The sequence below is a fragment of the Cajanus cajan genome, chromosome 6, assembly GCF_000230855.2.
Source record: "Cajanus cajan strain Asha chromosome 6, NIPB_CcT2T_4, whole genome shotgun sequence".
In the NCBI taxonomy this organism is placed as follows: domain Eukaryota; kingdom Viridiplantae; phylum Streptophyta; class Magnoliopsida; order Fabales; family Fabaceae; genus Cajanus; species Cajanus cajan.
In genome coordinates this window covers 56,734,985-56,751,912 of record NC_138522.1, presented here as the reverse complement: position 1 = coordinate 56,751,912, position 16,928 = coordinate 56,734,985, and the positions used below count along the sequence as shown (strand labels likewise).

Genomic DNA, 16,928 nt, shown 5'->3' with positions numbered 1-16,928 from the left:
CAATAAGGTAAATTTCGTTGTCGTTTTCGTTTTCATTTTCGTCTTCTTCTTCTTCTGTTTCTTTTCATTTTTTCATGATTTCTCGTCTCTGTGTTGTAGGTCCAGTTTGGGTTCGAAACTGGAAGGGCCCGTTCTGCAAGGAGAACGGGCCGTTCTCCAAGGAGTACGGGCCGTTATCCAAGGACTGGAACGGCCCGTTCCAGTTTATTTTTTTCCCACATCTAGACTTTTAAAATCGGTTATAAAACAACCGATTTTAAAAATCTAACTTTTAAAATCGGCTCTTTCAAGATTGGTTAAAGAACTGATTTTAAAAGTAAAAAATAACCGATTTTAAAAGTCTTTTTTCCACTAGTGAATATATTTTTATTGTAGGATAATAATTGATGGAGAAGAGACTGCATTGGGATAGATAAAAAAAAATTAATTGTAGGCCTCATAATTAAGTTAAAAACTCAAATAAAAAATTTACTATTGAAACAATATTTTATAAAAATTCCTAAATCTTACATGGCATAATAGGAGCCATTAAAAAAAATTAAAAAACTCACTCAAACAACAATTAAGTATTAGAGATGCTCTAAGATCGGCATGATGAGTTCAACCCTAAAGTCTTGTGGATCTAGCTGGCAATATTATAACATCATGCTTTTTCATAATTAAAATTAAAAATAATATAATTGTATAATACAAGGATTATTTTATTGGGTTCAATTAATTTAATTAGTTGGGCTTATGAAATGAACTAAGCCTCATTTTGTAAAAATAAAATAATAATGGGTTAAATTAAGTTATAATAAGTTGATGGATATGTGTTTGGACTCTAGAAGTCCAATCCATTAGTTAAGCTAATGAGAGACTAAGGGGTTAGCCATATACGCTTCAGAAGAACTCATGCGGTCTGTTTTCTATCTTTGAGAGAAACTGCAAAGGAGACTTTGCTTGAGGAGCAAAAGAAAAAGATTTTGGATCCCTAAATCGCACGCTGTCACATCAAATTTTGCTTATCAAAGTAAAAGGAGAAGTGAGAATCATCCCCATATAAGAGGATTGTGAAAGAAATTAAAAAATCCTTTTGCCCGTCTCCGACAAGCAACAAAAATAATAATTAAAAACAAGATAACAAACTAATTTTTTTTTATCCTTATATACCAGTTCCATAAAAAATCATAGTAAATAAAGCGTGAGTAATGTAAATAGATAGACAATATGCTGCCTAAAGGAGTAATTAAAGGCTATGTGTGGTAAAATGTTATCGCACAAGGAACAACAAAATAAAAGCCTTTTCCAGCTAGGTGGGGCCAACTATAAATGGGAACTACCAGACACCATTTTTGTGTGTGTCATGAATCAAGTCATGCATGGAAGTACCTAAACAAAAAGCATATACATCATCAAATATTTGTTTGTTAAACATGTATACTTAACTAAATAGGTGACTACAAGAAAGAAGTCATCCCTCTCATACGAAGGTTGAACTCCAACCAAAAATTAAGACACACAATACTTTCAACTTTAACTCAACTTAGCAACATATAATCTAATGATGCTTCAAGGAAAAGTCCCTTTACAAAGAAAGATGATCTGCGTTACCAAACCATCTGTAGAAAATCATAAACTAAATACAAGGCATAGCTTAGTGTGAAAGATTAATAAATTTCTGCTAAAATTTAGTCTGTCATTCTTTTTTATTTGTTATAATAAAATCCTTCCTTTGGTTTTTCTTAAAGTTGAAAGAAAAGCCATTAAAACTAATGTGCAAAATATTTAAGAGAAAGTTTGAGATATTTTGGTAAAAACAAATAGCAACTACATTACCTAATTTTGAAAATTGTTAAGACAAGCAGTCCTGTGCTTAATAGTGGAGAGTCTTTGTTCCATTATGTTCAAGAGCTCTGGGGACATATGAGGTTGCACTCCTGTTAACAAAAATAGTTGAACTATATATATGGTCTATCTTAACATAAATTGGCATTCAGAACGAAACATGTTATCTATGTTTTCAGTAACTTAAAAACAATAATAACTAAGAATAATCATTTACTCTAAACAGTCCATTACTGATCAACAAATATAATCAATTTTGTTGAAAATAAAATAAACTCTAAAATTATCCGAACATGTAAATAGCTTGAACGAAGGATTGCCGGTAGAATTATAACAAAGGAAGAATGGAGATCGATGCCGAAAATTCGGGGGAGTGAATTAGGACTTTGATTCGAACTGCTTTGGCGTGCGGGAAAGATAACGATAAATAACAAACCTATCATGAAATCTCATTGTTAAATGAAGAGTTGAACAACTCCCTGTTGCTTTCCTCTTTTAGTTGTGAAAGTGAATTTCAACTCGTGGATTAAGCCAACCATGAAAACGGATTGGATTGGACAAAAAAAAATCAACAAGTTTATAATTGGTCAAAAAACTTAACTCAAACTGCTTGAATTTGTGATGAGTTGTCCATCTAACATATTTACATTTTTTTTACCACTTGACTATTTATTGTTATTTACGTATTATTTTAATAAGATATTATTTTTTTATAGATAAAATAAAGTTGATATTAAATAATATGAAATTACTTTGAATTTATTTGCTCAAATTTAATATCGATAGATAATCATTCCAATCAATGACATATATTTTGTTATTATTATTTAAAATTTTACACTTTTAATTAAGTTTAATGTTATATATATGATGTTTAATTTAACAATTTTTATTTTAGATAAGAAATTATTTTAGGTTGAAGTTTATTTTAGATTAAAATTTATTTTCAATTAAAGTTTTTATTTTAATTTAGGTAAATCCATGAATTAACCTTTATAACTCACCAACCTACCAAAATAGAAAATATTTAAGGTGTGTGATATATAAAAAATATTAGTGAAGTGATAATAATATTGGATGGAAATGGAAGCACATATATATGACTTACGTGAATATATCCAGGAAAATGTTGATTTAAAATTGAAACTCCGGTATAGCTCCACAATCACATTAACAAATGAATAAATACAAAGATAGAAAAGAATAAGAAAATGTCTACGCTTGTGTCTCTCTCTCTCTCATATGAAAGACAAGGCATTAGCATGAATGAATGAATTAGGCTTTGGCGAATCCAAGGGCGTGAGGAACATGAAGAGCCTTCAACCATTCAGTACTAGAGGTTGCACCAGCTTGGAGGAACTTTTCAGCAGTGAACTGAGAAGCCTCGTCGCGGGAGATGAGGCCACGGTAACCCTTCCACTTGATTCTTCCGGAGACATTGGCACCAGGACCTTCGTTGTTGTATTCGGCATAGTAGCAGGTGTCTTCGAAGTGTTCACCAGCCCAAGGGCACCAGCCTTCGGGATGAATGAAGTCACCGAGGTTGGATTCCATGACGATGGTCCTGGAGTACTGCTTCCAAGGCCTGCCCAAGAAAGACTTGATTTGGAACCTGACGGGGAAGAGTGCTTGCTCAGGGACGATGTTGCAGTCCTGGATGACAATGCCGGTGGCCATGTTCTTCTCGGAGGTGCCGTCGGCGGTGACTGTGTTGAGCTGGTTGTCCAGGGGCTTCCTGACGATGATGACGGAGTGCTGGATGAGGGTGGTGGAGACGCCGAAGATGAAGTCGATGGTGCCGGAGATGACGCAGTTGCGGTAGAATTGCCTGTTGGTCTGAGCGTACAAGGTGTCTTGGTAGCCCAAGATGTGGCAACCTACGACGGCTGACATGTCACCCTGGTTTCTGAAAGCGACGGCTTGGTGACCCTCTGCGCCAGCGGTGTTCTCGAATGTCATGGCCTTGGCGATGAAGCCGGGAGCAGTGTTGGCTGAAATAATGAGCATTAGTACATGCATGTGTATGTATATGTAATTCAAAAGTAAAGTACGTACCAAAGGTGGCGGTTTGCATTGTCTTGACGCCCTCAGCGAAGTTCTTGCGGCCAGTGACAATGGTCTTTCCGGGGCCATCACCGTACATGAGAATGTTGGCAGCGTTCTTGGGAATGGTGATGTATTCATCATAGAGACCAGCCTTGACATAGATGTTGTATCTACCCTGGTAGCCGTTAGGGTAGGAAGCAATGGCCTCAGCAATGGTTTTGAACGTACCAGAGCCATCCTGGGCAACCACAACGTTAGGGACAATGTGTGATCTCCATCCCTTGCGTTCAAGCTGACCCAAGAGCTTGCGATCGGCAGCAGAGAACCATGTGGGGTAGCCTTGGTTATCAACGGAGAGAAGACGGCGAGAGGCAGGTTTGAGATTAAACTTGAAGCCAAACTGCTCGAGGATGTGAGACAAGCTACTGACGATGTCAAGGGTGATGCCGGTGAGTTTCTGCACGTTGTCCAAACTCTGTGTATGCAACTGCTCCTTGATCTTCTTCTCTCCCTCTTGCCCATCGTCAAAACCCTCCATGCACGCCTGTTGGTACGAGATAACCGCGCTCAGCCAGTTTTTGAAATCAGCGGTTTGGGTATGCACGGCTTGGACGTTGTTGTTGCGAACCATGTCGGTGCTCAGCTGGAGACTCTCGATTGCAGATTGCAACAGATCCTTGCAATCTTCCAGGGCCATCTTGATGCCTTTATCGTTGTTTTCATGCTCCACTGTCAGCCTGTCGCTCATGTTGAAGGCTCTGATCACACTTTCTGTCGTGGCTTTCACAGCCGCTGCTATGTAAGCCTTTGGATCTGCGGTGTCTAGGCCTTTCACCGAGCTCAGAGTCTCATGGCACAGTTTTTGGTCTTCAGTGTTTTGGCATATGACACTCACGGATTTTTGTTGGGAGTGAAGCTGGTTGTCATCTCCCTTCTTATTAACAGCCACCACTACGCCGATGGCAACTCCTACCACGAGGATGAGAGAAACAGCGGAGACAATTATTTTTCCAGACATCTTTTTTCTTTTTCTTTTCTGCCCTTATTATTCCAAATCCTCCCCTTTAGATGAAGGCTTGGGGAGGTTGTGGAGATACCGGTGAAGAATAATGACCTCGGAGTGGGTTTATATACATTTTCCCACCAATCATAACTTGAAAAAACCATGTATTTTTAGCCATTCTTAGGTGTCGTTGCCTTCTGATATTTAGGAGGGTGTTGACACACATGCATGCATGCGCTATTTTTTTGTTATCGAAATTTTTGCTAGCTAAAAGGTCTTTCTATTTTAATGACTTTATTTGTGGTGCTAAAAGTTGTTGAAGACCAATTCTTCAACCTTAGGTGCTATGTTTATGGAGAACCATTGAGACATTTTTGGTGTGACTTCGTTACGGTTGGAGAACTTGTGAATTTTTGAATTTTTATATTTTAATTTTAATAATTTTTTAAGTATATTTTTTGTTTTTTATATTGTAATTTTAATAATTTTTTATTTCTACTATTTATTAATTTTTTCTTTTTTTAATATTTTATAATATTATTGAAATCTTATAATTTTAATTTCTATAATTTTATCTTACTTTTTATTTTATAAGTATAATTTAGATTATTCATTTTATAATTAAATTAATTTTTTTAAATTTTTTATGAATTTACATATAAAAATGTACTGAAATCCCTCGATTTTTGAGTGTACCGTAGCAACTTCCTATTCATAATTGATAATATTGTGACTTATATTTATTGTTAGCTTTTATATATATACATATATATATATATATATATATATATATATATATATAATATACAATTATATATATATATATATATATATAATTGTATATTATATATATATATATATATATATATATATATATATATATATATATATATATATATATATATATATATATATATATATATATATATATATATATATATATATATATATATTATCAATTATGAATAGGAAGTTGCTACGGTACACTCAAAAATCGAGGGATTTCAGTACATTTTTATATGTAAATTCATAAAAAATTTAAAAAAATTAATTTAATTATAAAATGAATAATCTAAATTATACTTATAAAATAAAAAGTAAGATAAAATTATAGAAATTAAAATTATAAGATTTCAATAATATTATAAAATATTAAAAAAAGAAAAAATTAATAAATAGTAGAAATAAAAAATTATTAAAATTACAATATAAAAAACAAAAAATATACTTAAAAAATTATTAAAATTAAAATATAAAAATTCAAAAATTCACAAGTTCTCCAACCGTAACGAAGTCACACCAAAAATGTCTCAATGGTTCTCCATAAACATAGCACCTAAGGTTGAAGAATTGGTCTTCAACAACTTTTAGCACCACAAATAAAGTCATTAAAATAGAAAGACCTTTTAGCTAGCAAAAATTTCGATAACAAAAAAATAGCGCATGCATGCATGTGTGTCAACACCCTCCTAAATATCAGAAGGCAACGACACCTAAGAATGGCTAAAAATACATGGTTTTTTCAAGTTATGATTGGTGGGAAAATGTATATAAACCCACTCCGAGGTCATTATTCTTCACCGGTATCTCCACAACCTCCCCAAGCCTTCATCTAAAGGGGAGGATTTGGAATAATAAGGGCAGAAAAGAAAAAGAAAAAAGATGTCTGGAAAAATAATTGTCTCCGCTGTTTCTCTCATCCTCGTGGTAGGAGTTGCCATCGGCGTAGTGGTGGCTGTTAATAAGAAGGGAGATGACAACCAGCTTCACTCCCAACAAAAATCCGTGAGTGTCATATGCCAAAACACTGAAGACCAAAAACTGTGCCATGAGACTCTGAGCTCGGTGAAAGGCCTAGACACCGCAGATCCAAAGGCTTACATAGCAGCGGCTGTGAAAGCCACGACAGAAAGTGTGATCAGAGCCTTCAACATGAGCGACAGGCTGACAGTGGAGCATGAAAACAACGATAAAGGCATCAAGATGGCCCTGGAAGATTGCAAGGATCTGTTGCAATCTGCAATCGAGAGTCTCCAGCTGAGCACCGACATGGTTCGCAACAACAACGTCCAAGCCGTGCATACCCAAACCGCTGATTTCAAAAACTGGCTGAGCGCGGTTATCTCGTACCAACAGGCGTGCATGGAGGGTTTTGACGATGGGCAAGAGGGAGAGAAGAAGATCAAGGAGCAGTTGCATACACAGAGTTTGGACAACGTGCAGAAACTCACCGGCATCACCCTTGACATCGTCAGTAGCTTGTCTCACATCCTCGAGCAGTTTGGCTTCAAGTTTAATCTCAAACCTGCCTCTCGCCGTCTTCTCTCCGTTGATAACCAAGGCTACCCCACATGGTTCTCTGCTGCCGATCGCAAGCTCTTGGGTCAGCTTGAACGCAAGGGATGGAGATCACACATTGTCCCTAACGTTGTGGTTGCCCAGGATGGCTCTGGTACGTTCAAAACCATTGCTGAGGCCATTGCTTCCTACCCTAACGGCTACCAGGGTAGATACAACATCTATGTCAAGGCTGGTCTCTATGATGAATACATCACCATTCCCAAGAACGCTGCCAACATTCTCATGTACGGTGATGGCCCCGGAAAGACCATTGTCACTGGCCGCAAGAACTTCGCTGAGGGCGTCAAGACAATGCAAACCGCCACCTTTGGTACGTACTTTACTTTTGAATTACATATACATACACATGCATGTACTAATGCTCATTATTTCAGCCAACACTGCTCCCGGCTTCATCGCCAAGGCCATGACATTCGAGAACACCGCTGGCGCAGAGGGTCACCAAGCCGTCGCTTTCAGAAACCAGGGTGACATGTCAGCCGTCGTAGGTTGCCACATCTTGGGCTACCAAGACACCTTGTACGCTCAGACCAACAGGCAATTCTACCGCAACTGCGTCATCTCCGGCACCATCGACTTCATCTTCGGCGTCTCCACCACCCTCATCCAGCACTCCGTCATCATCGTCAGGAAGCCCCTGGACAACCAGCTCAACACAGTCACCGCCGACGGCACCTCCGAGAAGAACATGGCCACCGGCATTGTCATCCAGGACTGCAACATCGTCCCTGAGCAAGCACTCTTCCCCGTCAGGTTCCAAATCAAGTCTTTCTTGGGCAGGCCTTGGAAGCAGTACTCCAGGACCATCGTCATGGAATCCAACCTCGGTGACTTCATTCATCCCGAAGGCTGGTGCCCTTGGGCTGGTGAACACTTCGAAGACACCTGCTACTATGCCGAATACAACAACGAAGGTCCTGGTGCCAATGTCTCCGGAAGAATCAAGTGGAAGGGTTACCGTGGCCTCATCTCCCGCGACGAGGCTTCTCAGTTCACTGCTGAAAAGTTCCTCCAAGCTGGTGCAACCTCTAGTACTGAATGGTTGAAGGCTCTTCATGTTCCTCACGCCCTTGGATTCGCCAAAGCCTAATTCATTCATTCATCCCTTAGCCACGAGATGAGATGAGACAAAGTAATATGTAGACAAAAATTTCTTATTCATTTCTTTGTAATTATCGTTCTGTGGAGATCTACCGGAATTTCAATTCTAAATTTTCTTGGATATATTCACATATACTACATATATGCTTCCATTTTCTATCTATATTATTATCGCTTCACTATTTTTTTATCACGGACCTTGTAATTTCTAGTGAACGCTAATAATTAATTATAAATCTAACGGTAATCTTAATTGCTAGTCATGATGGACACTAATTTTTTTGTTTTTAAATAATTAAATATAATTTTTCAAATAAAATTATCAATTAGTTAATTTTTCACCCAATGAAAAATTTAAATTGGTTAATTTAAAAGTGTTGAAATAAAAATTAGTTATCTGGTAAGGACATTAATCAATAAATAATTTTTTGAGTATGATAAAAGAATATTGGTCGATTTTACAATGAAGAGTTTCTATATTCATCTATTGGTCATATGAAATTATGTTATACTAATACTTAATTAGTTTAGTGTCAATTTATTTGATTTTTTTTTACTGATTATGATCTTCTTAAACTTTTAAGTGTTTTTTTGTTAAATAAAAATAATTGAATATCAACATTCATTTTATTTTTTCATTTCAATCTTTGCCTTTTTTTTATTCCATTATATCCTTTATAAGAAGCATAATTTTGTTTAATTATGGTATAGATAGTCGTTTACTTAAATAAAACATCTTTTGAAATTTGTTGTCTTTCAGTTTTCACTTAATCTGTATAAATTTTATAAAATAAGTAATAAAGTGGAAAAAAATTTACACGAAAAATTGAAAATTAAACTAACAAAATGTTTTCTCTCTTATAAAATCTTAACGTGCAACCATCTCTCTCACCAAGATTTATAATAGTTAATTTTAGTAACACTTTCCTGCAAAAAAAAATTGTACGAGAGAATTTCAAATTCGATTCCTCTCTTTGATTAAACAATGGAAAATAAGATGAATAATGGCCCAATTATTTTATTTTAAACTATGAATGAAATACTGAATTAAAAAATTGAGTAATAGGGTTTTATGTTGCTCATTTTTCCATAAAGTTGGTCTTCCTTTCTATTTTTTAAAAATATGATTTTAATTAATTTTCATTTTTTTTTATAAATTATAAATTTGTATTCCATTTCTTTTTATGTAACTGATATTAAGGTGGGAGAATAAATGCTAATTTTAAAACATAAAAATAAAAATTAATTTTGACTAAAAATTGAGATACTTAAAACATGTTTTACCGTCTGCAATTTTATCTGTTACTCCTCAAACAGGCTTACAGGCCTTTCCCAGTGGAAGGAAGAGAAGGAGGCCGGGCCCAATGGGCTTATTGGCGGGTGGTCTAGTCACCAATCTTCATTCTTCAGAGTTTTCTTTCACTTTTACTTTACTGTCCGTGCTGAAACGCGAGAGCAAAGAGGAGCTGCGGAAGTTTTCTTTCATTTCATCTCAGCAAAACAGATAGAAAGGCATCATTCAACGATGAGATTTCATGGTAGGTTTGTTATTTCCCGTTATCTTTCCCGCATGCCAAAGCAATTCGAATCAAAGTCCGAATTCACTCTTCCGAATTTCCTGCATCCAACTCCATTCTTCCTTCGTTCTTATTCTACCGGTAATCCTTCGTTCAATCTATTTACATTTCCAGATTTTAGGGTTTATTTTAATTTCAGCAAATTTGATTATATTCATCGATCAATAATGGATTGTTCTGAGCAGAAGATTCTTCTTAGTTATTATTGGTTTTAAGTTACCGGAAACATAGATACCACATTTTTTCGCTCTGAATGCCACTTTAAGTTAGGATAGATGGCAGTTTAACTATTTTTTTTAACAGAAGTGCAACCTCAACTGTCCCCGGAGATCTTGAACATAATGGAACAAAGACTCTCCGCTATTGAGTACAGGACTGCTTGTCTTAACAATTTTCTAAATCAGGTAATGCAGTTGCTATTTGTCTTTTTACCAATATCTCTCACACTTTCTCCTTAATATTCTGCACATTAGTTTTAACGGCACTTCTTTCAACTTTAAGAAAAACCAGAGGAAGGATTTTATTTTAACAAATTAAAAAGAATGACGGATTAAATTTTATCAGAAATTTATTAAGAGACCAAAGTCCTGCGTTAGCCGTAATAGAAGGATCAACAGTTTTTGAGTTTGTTATCTTATGTTTAATGTTTAATTTCCGTTGCTTATTGAAGACAGCCAGAAGCATCACCATCAGAGTATGCAAGAGCTAACAAAGAACTTCGGAAGCTAAGTGGTTCTATGGACCTTATTAATGAATTGAGGGCCAAACAGAAGGTAATGAGTTTGATGCAAGTTGTTTACCTTAGCAAATAGCAACTTGCTGCCCAAATGGCAAGTGGTGTTATGGAATCATGACATTTTAATAATCACAAAAGATATAGAGAACAACAAAGCAACACTAAGCCATGCCTTGTATTCAGTTTATGATTTTCTACAGATGTTTTAGTAACACAGATCATCTTTCTTTGGAAAGAGACTTCTTTTTCCTTGAAGCATCATTAGATTATGTTGCTAAGCTAAGTTAAAATTGATCATACTTTTGTGTCTTAATTATTGGCTGGAGTTTAACCTTCATATGAGAGTAGAGATGGGAATAGACCACGTCAGGACAAGCTTTGAATATATAGGTTGGATTTGTTCTGCAAAATTAAAGCCTAAGTCTAGCCTATTATCTGTCATAGATTTTTTTTTATAAGTCTAGCCTGACCTTTTTAAAGCCTAGCCTATTAGCCTATTTAAAATTTTATTTAAATTATTAATGTTAATTAGGCCAATAAACTTAATTTTTAAAAGTCAACAAAATTATTTTTAAAATATAATTTACTCAATATTATTAAAATTTAAGTTTTAAAAGAAATATGGGAGAAAAATTGAATCATTATTAAAGGGACAATTCATGTGTAATTATGTATGTTGATGTACACTCGTATACAGGTCGTAAACTTATAAACCTATAATGAAAAAAAATAATTGTATAAAAAATATTTTAAATATTAATAATTTATTTTTGTTTTATAATTTATTTGTTTATTTATATTTTTAATACATATATATATATTTATTTTTTTTAATTTTTTATTATAAAATATAAATAAATAGGCTGATCTATCAGGCCTAATAGACTTTTCTATAAACTTAAGCTTAAGCCTGGCCTTTTTATATAAATAGACTTTTTTAAAAGTTTAAATCTGACCTTTTTATTAAATAGGTCAAGTCAGGTCAGGCCATAAGCCCTTGTTCAAGGCCTAGTCTATTCCCATCCTTATATGAGAGGGACGACATCATTCTTGTAGTCACCTATTTAGTTAAGTATACCTGCTTAACAAACAGATATTTGATGATGTATATGCTTTTTTGTTTAGGTACTTCCATGCATGACTTGATTCATGACAAAAGAATTGTGTCTGTTTGTTCCATTTATAGTTGGCCCCACCTAGTGGGAAAAGGCTTTTATTTTGTTGTTCTTAGTGCGATGATACTTTACCACATAGCCTTTAGGTAGCGTACTATCTATCTATTTACATTACTTATGCTTTATTTTTTTTTTGTTTAGAGAAATTAGAAAAGGGAAAAGGGGGAAGATAAGTTAGTATTTTTTTCCGGGTGTATTATCTAATGTTAGCTTTTTACTATCTGCAGGAAATTGATGGTTTGAAGTCTCTAATGACCGAATGTTCTGAGGATAGGGACATGCTTAGTATGGCTACAGAGGAAATGGGCCAGGCCATAGAGGAAGAAAGAAGACTGCAAAATTTGCTGCTGAAGTCCTTACTTCCTAGGGACGATGCTGATGAAAGGGATTGCATTTTGGAGGTGCGAGCAGGTATTATGTCACTGTTGAAGATGGATCAATTATTAATGTTCATCAAACAAATGCTTCAATGAATGTTTCCTAACTTGTCTTATGTCTTGTTTGTCACTTTACTATTATACCTATTTGCTTTTATCTCTATGCTTTCTTTCATCCCCATTTTCATTTTTTTATACCTATTTTTTCCAGGCACTGGTGGAGAGGAAGCTTCCTTGTTTGCAATGGATATCTTTAGAATGTAAGGTTTGATTTTTGTCACTGAAATTTGGTCAGATTCAGGAACTGTTGTTAGTTTTCTAAAAGGGATCTTGTCTGACATGATGTAGGTATGAGAAGTATGCTCTCAAGAAAGGCTGGAAGTTTGACGTAGTAGATATATCTCAATCTAGTTTTAAAGGATACAAGGTACATATTTCATATATTAATACGCACTAAATATGACCTGATTTTTAGTGCTTTGCCACTTTAAGTGTTTTGAATTGTTGACTGTGGCATCCATCATGCATTGCAACCTTCTGGTTGTACTGTGTGCCACAAGTTCTTGATAGTGGAATTGAATTTCACCTTGCAATTGATGTAGTTTGGACTATTCTTTCTCAGGAGGCTAGTGCAGCGATTGCAGGAGTCGGTGCTTTTGGGAAACTAAAATTTGAGAGTGGGATTCATAGAGTCCAGGTTTTAGTTACTACCTCTCACATACAATCTATATGACTATAACTACATCTACTTTTAGAGATCACTGACATTCTTCTTTTAACAGCGAGTTCCTGTGACAGAAAAGTTGGGACGTATTCATACCAGTGCTGTTTCTGTTGCAATCCTTCCTCAGGCTGATGAGGTAATTTGCAATTACCTCTTATGATTCATTGCCTTGTGATAAACTAGAATGCTTGTTGTGTTGAAGAACATGAAAGAGTGCATTCAACTGTTTTTTACTCTAAACCTATGATGCATAGATACGATATGCATCCAACATAGCAATACAATAATTTGAAAATATATAAAATATGATATGTGTAAGATACATACCCGCATATGTATCAATATTTATAAAATATAATAAATGTGTAACTGTAATTTTGATCAAAATTCATAAAGTAATATCAAATATATAATTGCAATTTTGCGAATCCAAATTATGAACATACTTGTACATTACTAAAAACAAAATAGTTATAAATCACTTCCTGTTATTTATAAATAGAATTAATATTGTCAATCTCATTTCTTTCTTAAAGTTGTCTATAAAAAGGACAGTTTCCATTTTTAATTCATCAAGGGACAATGTTTCTAAGTTTATGTATTAAACATGTTCATATGTCTTATTTAGTTGAATTAAATTTTTTAGACTTCGATTCTTTATTGATATGTATCATCAATAAGTATTGATGAAATATCTAAGAGTATTGATATTGGATAAGATTTTCATAATATTTTTAAGTTTTGGAAACTTGACTCATACGTATTGGTAAAGTATCTGCAAATATTGGTGCTTCATATCTCTAAACTAATAATAAAGGAAAAGGCTATGCATTTAGTTATGTCTCTATTTTTCTCCTTTGGTTTTGTTAGGTTGATGAATGGAATTATGAAGGCCTGGTTATCACCTTAGGAGAACCACATCACAAAAGCTAGCCATTTTAGTTGCAGAACCCAAGGTCATATAGATCCTACATTAATTAGAATCCCATACTTTTAAGTGTAACACAAGTCCCATACCTTACATTTGAATCCTAACATCCAACCATGCTCTGCAGCCCTGGTGCCCAAGCTGGATGTCTGTGCACTAATCCTTTGACTAGTCCTGAGCAAACACTGCAGTGCCAGTGTCATCACCTGTGCTGCGTGTCTGCATTGAAAGCCATGGTAGAAAGCTTTGATACCAGTTGATAGAAACCTGGTATCTTTATTGCAGAAACACAGGGATGGACTTCCTAATATACAGAATAGAAAACTCACACACTCAGCAGTTCTTGGAGGGACTGCACCTCCCTAGCCAAAGGCCCTAATTCTCTTACAGATGACAAATTGCCCCTCTCTCTCAACCCTTTTTCTTATTTATTGGCAAAATGCCTTCTTTTTTCTAATTATCTCGGCCCCCAACAAACAAACCTACTAATTATTCCACCAACTATGGATTATCTAACAGATGTGTTTCTACTTTTTCTCTGGCTGATGTCTCATAGCTATCATGCACATGCCCATATGCAGGTGGATGTTCAATTGAAGAATGAAGACTTAAGAATCGATACCTATAGATCTGGGGGTGCAGGTGGTCAGCATGCAAATACAACCAACAGTGCTGTTAGAGTGACTCACATTCCAACAGGGATTACGATTGCTATACAAGATGAGCGCTCTCAAATATATGTAAGTGGTCCAAAATATTTGGCATGATTTGCATTTGATATTTTTTTCATTGGAATGTGCATTTTTTTTTTTTCTGAGTCGCACTCTTTCATATTTGGTATTTATAAAATGTGCTTCAATTAACTTCAAAATGCTCTGTGAGCTGGAGATAATAATAGTGCTACAATTCTCTCGATTGACATTAATTTAATTAACTGGCACTGCAATGACTGCATAAATATTTTCAGCCATGGATTTGGAGTACATAATTATTGAGATATAAGAGATTAATTGTTGAGCAATATGTTCTGGTGTGTAACAACTTGGTAATATCTTACAGTAGTGAATTGCATTTCCAATTAAGTGACATGAATGAACTATAAAGCCATCAGCACATTTCCAATTATGTAAATTGCATGCTGCATTTGTTTTTCTCAGTTGAGGCAGGCAGGCAGCTTAAATTTGGTGTATGCTTTGTGTTTGTTGGGATTGTGTTCATTTAGAAAAGCATGCTTGTGGTAGAGTTGCATTTTAGTCTGAAAATTTCTGTCTGAGCATGGGGATACATAGCCTTGTCAACTTTAGAAAGGGCAGAAAAAATCATTATGCAAGTTTTCTTTTTCAATGTTAGGTTTCTTTCCTTTAGACTTTTTGTTTTTCAGCTATTAGATATATTTATTGTAAGAGCCACTCTTAACATATTTGATGAGTCAGACTTGGTTAATTATGATATTTGATGAATTCACTGTTTTAGTTTCTCTTTTCTACATTTTTCTTCTACTAACATTCTATCTACCTTCTCATTTCTGCTTAGAACAAGGCCAAAGCTCTTAAATTACTGTGTGCAAAACTATATGAAATGGAAAGGCTCAGACTTCATAATAGTCAATCAAAGCTTCGATCAGAGCAGGTAGAAAAGATCTTTTAGTAAACTTTGTTCATTCCATAACCTTTTTCTTTCTGGATTGACTTGGCGATTTTCACACTGTACTGTACAGATTGGTAGTGGGGATAGATCTGAACGCATCAGAACATACAATTTTCCTCAGGGTCGTGTAACTGATCATAGAGTTGGTATCACTTATCACTCTGTAGAGGATGTGATGCAAGGTGAAAATCTTGATGTCTTCATTGATGCTCTTCTATTGCAAGAAGAACTGGATGCAATTGCGGCTTTTAGTTCTTCCCAGTAAAATCAGTGGTTCAACTTTTCCTGATTATAATAATGTGTTATTGGTGTAATTTACTTTTGAGAAGATAATGTTTCATATTTTGCTTATGTTGCAAGGCAGAGGAAGAAGTTGAGATAACATATCACCGAGTGATGTGTTGTACGATTATGTTAGTTATTTGATTAGCATGTTTACTTGTGTTTCAATATTATGGCAAAAACCCGCCCAATTTTAATTCAGCTTAACTTATGAGAGAGGCTTGAGACCTGGTGAAACAGGAAACATAGAAAAGAATCTATATTTCTGTTTCTGTATTGGTTGACCTGAGTGAGTTAGGAGGATCCATGAGATTGCCCACCAATTTTGTGGACCCTGGCAATGCTCCAAGGGGATGGAACAGGAAAGAGTCAGCGGAATTAAAAGAGACGGAAGGCACTAGTGGGTTTTGGTATCTCACTTAATAAAGTAATTTTTTTTTATTTTTTTTTTCACTTCCTTCTGTCGGACTATGGAATGAGTGGGTTGAATAAAGAACGACATCAGAAAGTAAAAAAAAGAGTGAGATAGTTAAAATATTGAGATAAATAATGTGTATATGTATATAGATAGAGATATTTTTTTTTCTGTACATACTGCTTATATCCTCTTGTGAGAATATCATTCATACTACTTTCATTCATTGATCAATAACATTGGTTTGGTATTATTATAAAAGATTCAACGTGTTAGCAAAAGTTTTGCTATTGAGTCTCCGTAGATTACTCAAGCTTCAACAGTTAAACTTCTTGTATCAGTAAGCGTGCCTACTTAAGAAGATAAATAAATGAAGTCAATTCCCCTCCTTAAAAGAGTTCCTTCAAAGGCCAAAATTTGGACTAATAGAAAATAGAAAATGTTAAAACGGCTTGGTTTATTACGATTAGAATTAATTGCCACGACTGCAATTGGAAAAATTCAAGTACATTTTCGGTTAAGTCTACATCACGCTGGTCATAAAATGACACATAATATAAAAATTAAAACTTGTAAAAATATGCACAAAAGTTAAAATAAATGGTTAAATTAAATTTACACCTCTAAAAATATAATAATCAAATAGGCCAGGGGTTCTATTAAAGCATCTTTTTAACATAAATTTTAAATTCTTGAATGTCATACAACTACTATATGTATAAAATATAA

The 16,928-nt window shown here is 34.8% G+C and overlaps 3 protein-coding genes across 3 annotated transcripts; 2 read left to right on the top strand and 1 right to left on the bottom strand.

Annotated features, from left to right (window-relative positions):
* Positions 1–2,942: 2,942 nt before the first annotated feature.
* LOC145959161 (pectinesterase/pectinesterase inhibitor) lies at positions 2,943–5,000 on the bottom strand. The gene is made up of 2 exons (XM_083077734.1): positions 3,883–5,000; positions 2,943–3,818 (listed from the first exon to the last, which is right to left on the bottom strand). The coding sequence occupies exons 1-2, from the start codon at positions 4,889–4,891 to the stop codon at positions 3,103–3,105; spliced, it is 1,725 nt and encodes a 574-aa protein (XP_082933860.1). The 5' UTR covers positions 4,892–5,000; the 3' UTR covers positions 2,943–3,102.
* Positions 5,001–6,429: 1,429 nt separating this feature from the next.
* LOC109794511 (pectinesterase/pectinesterase inhibitor) lies at positions 6,430–8,476 on the top strand. The gene is made up of 2 exons (XM_020353955.3): positions 6,430–7,547; positions 7,612–8,476. Exons 1-2 carry the CDS (start codon positions 6,539–6,541, stop codon positions 8,325–8,327), a joined length of 1,725 nt encoding a protein of 574 aa, XP_020209544.1. The 5' UTR covers positions 6,430–6,538; the 3' UTR covers positions 8,328–8,476.
* Positions 8,477–9,752: 1,276 nt separating this feature from the next.
* LOC109798127 (Peptide chain release factor 1) lies at positions 9,753–15,952 on the top strand. Its single transcript, XM_020358352.3, has 11 exons — positions 9,753–9,996; positions 10,219–10,319; positions 10,590–10,688; positions 12,054–12,237; positions 12,415–12,463; positions 12,552–12,630; positions 12,826–12,900; positions 12,986–13,063; positions 14,437–14,595; positions 15,389–15,484; positions 15,573–15,952. Exons 1-11 carry the CDS (start codon positions 9,864–9,866, stop codon positions 15,765–15,767), a joined length of 1,248 nt encoding a protein of 415 aa, XP_020213941.1. The 5' UTR covers positions 9,753–9,863; the 3' UTR covers positions 15,768–15,952.
* The last annotated feature ends 976 nt before the right edge of the window (positions 15,953–16,928 follow it).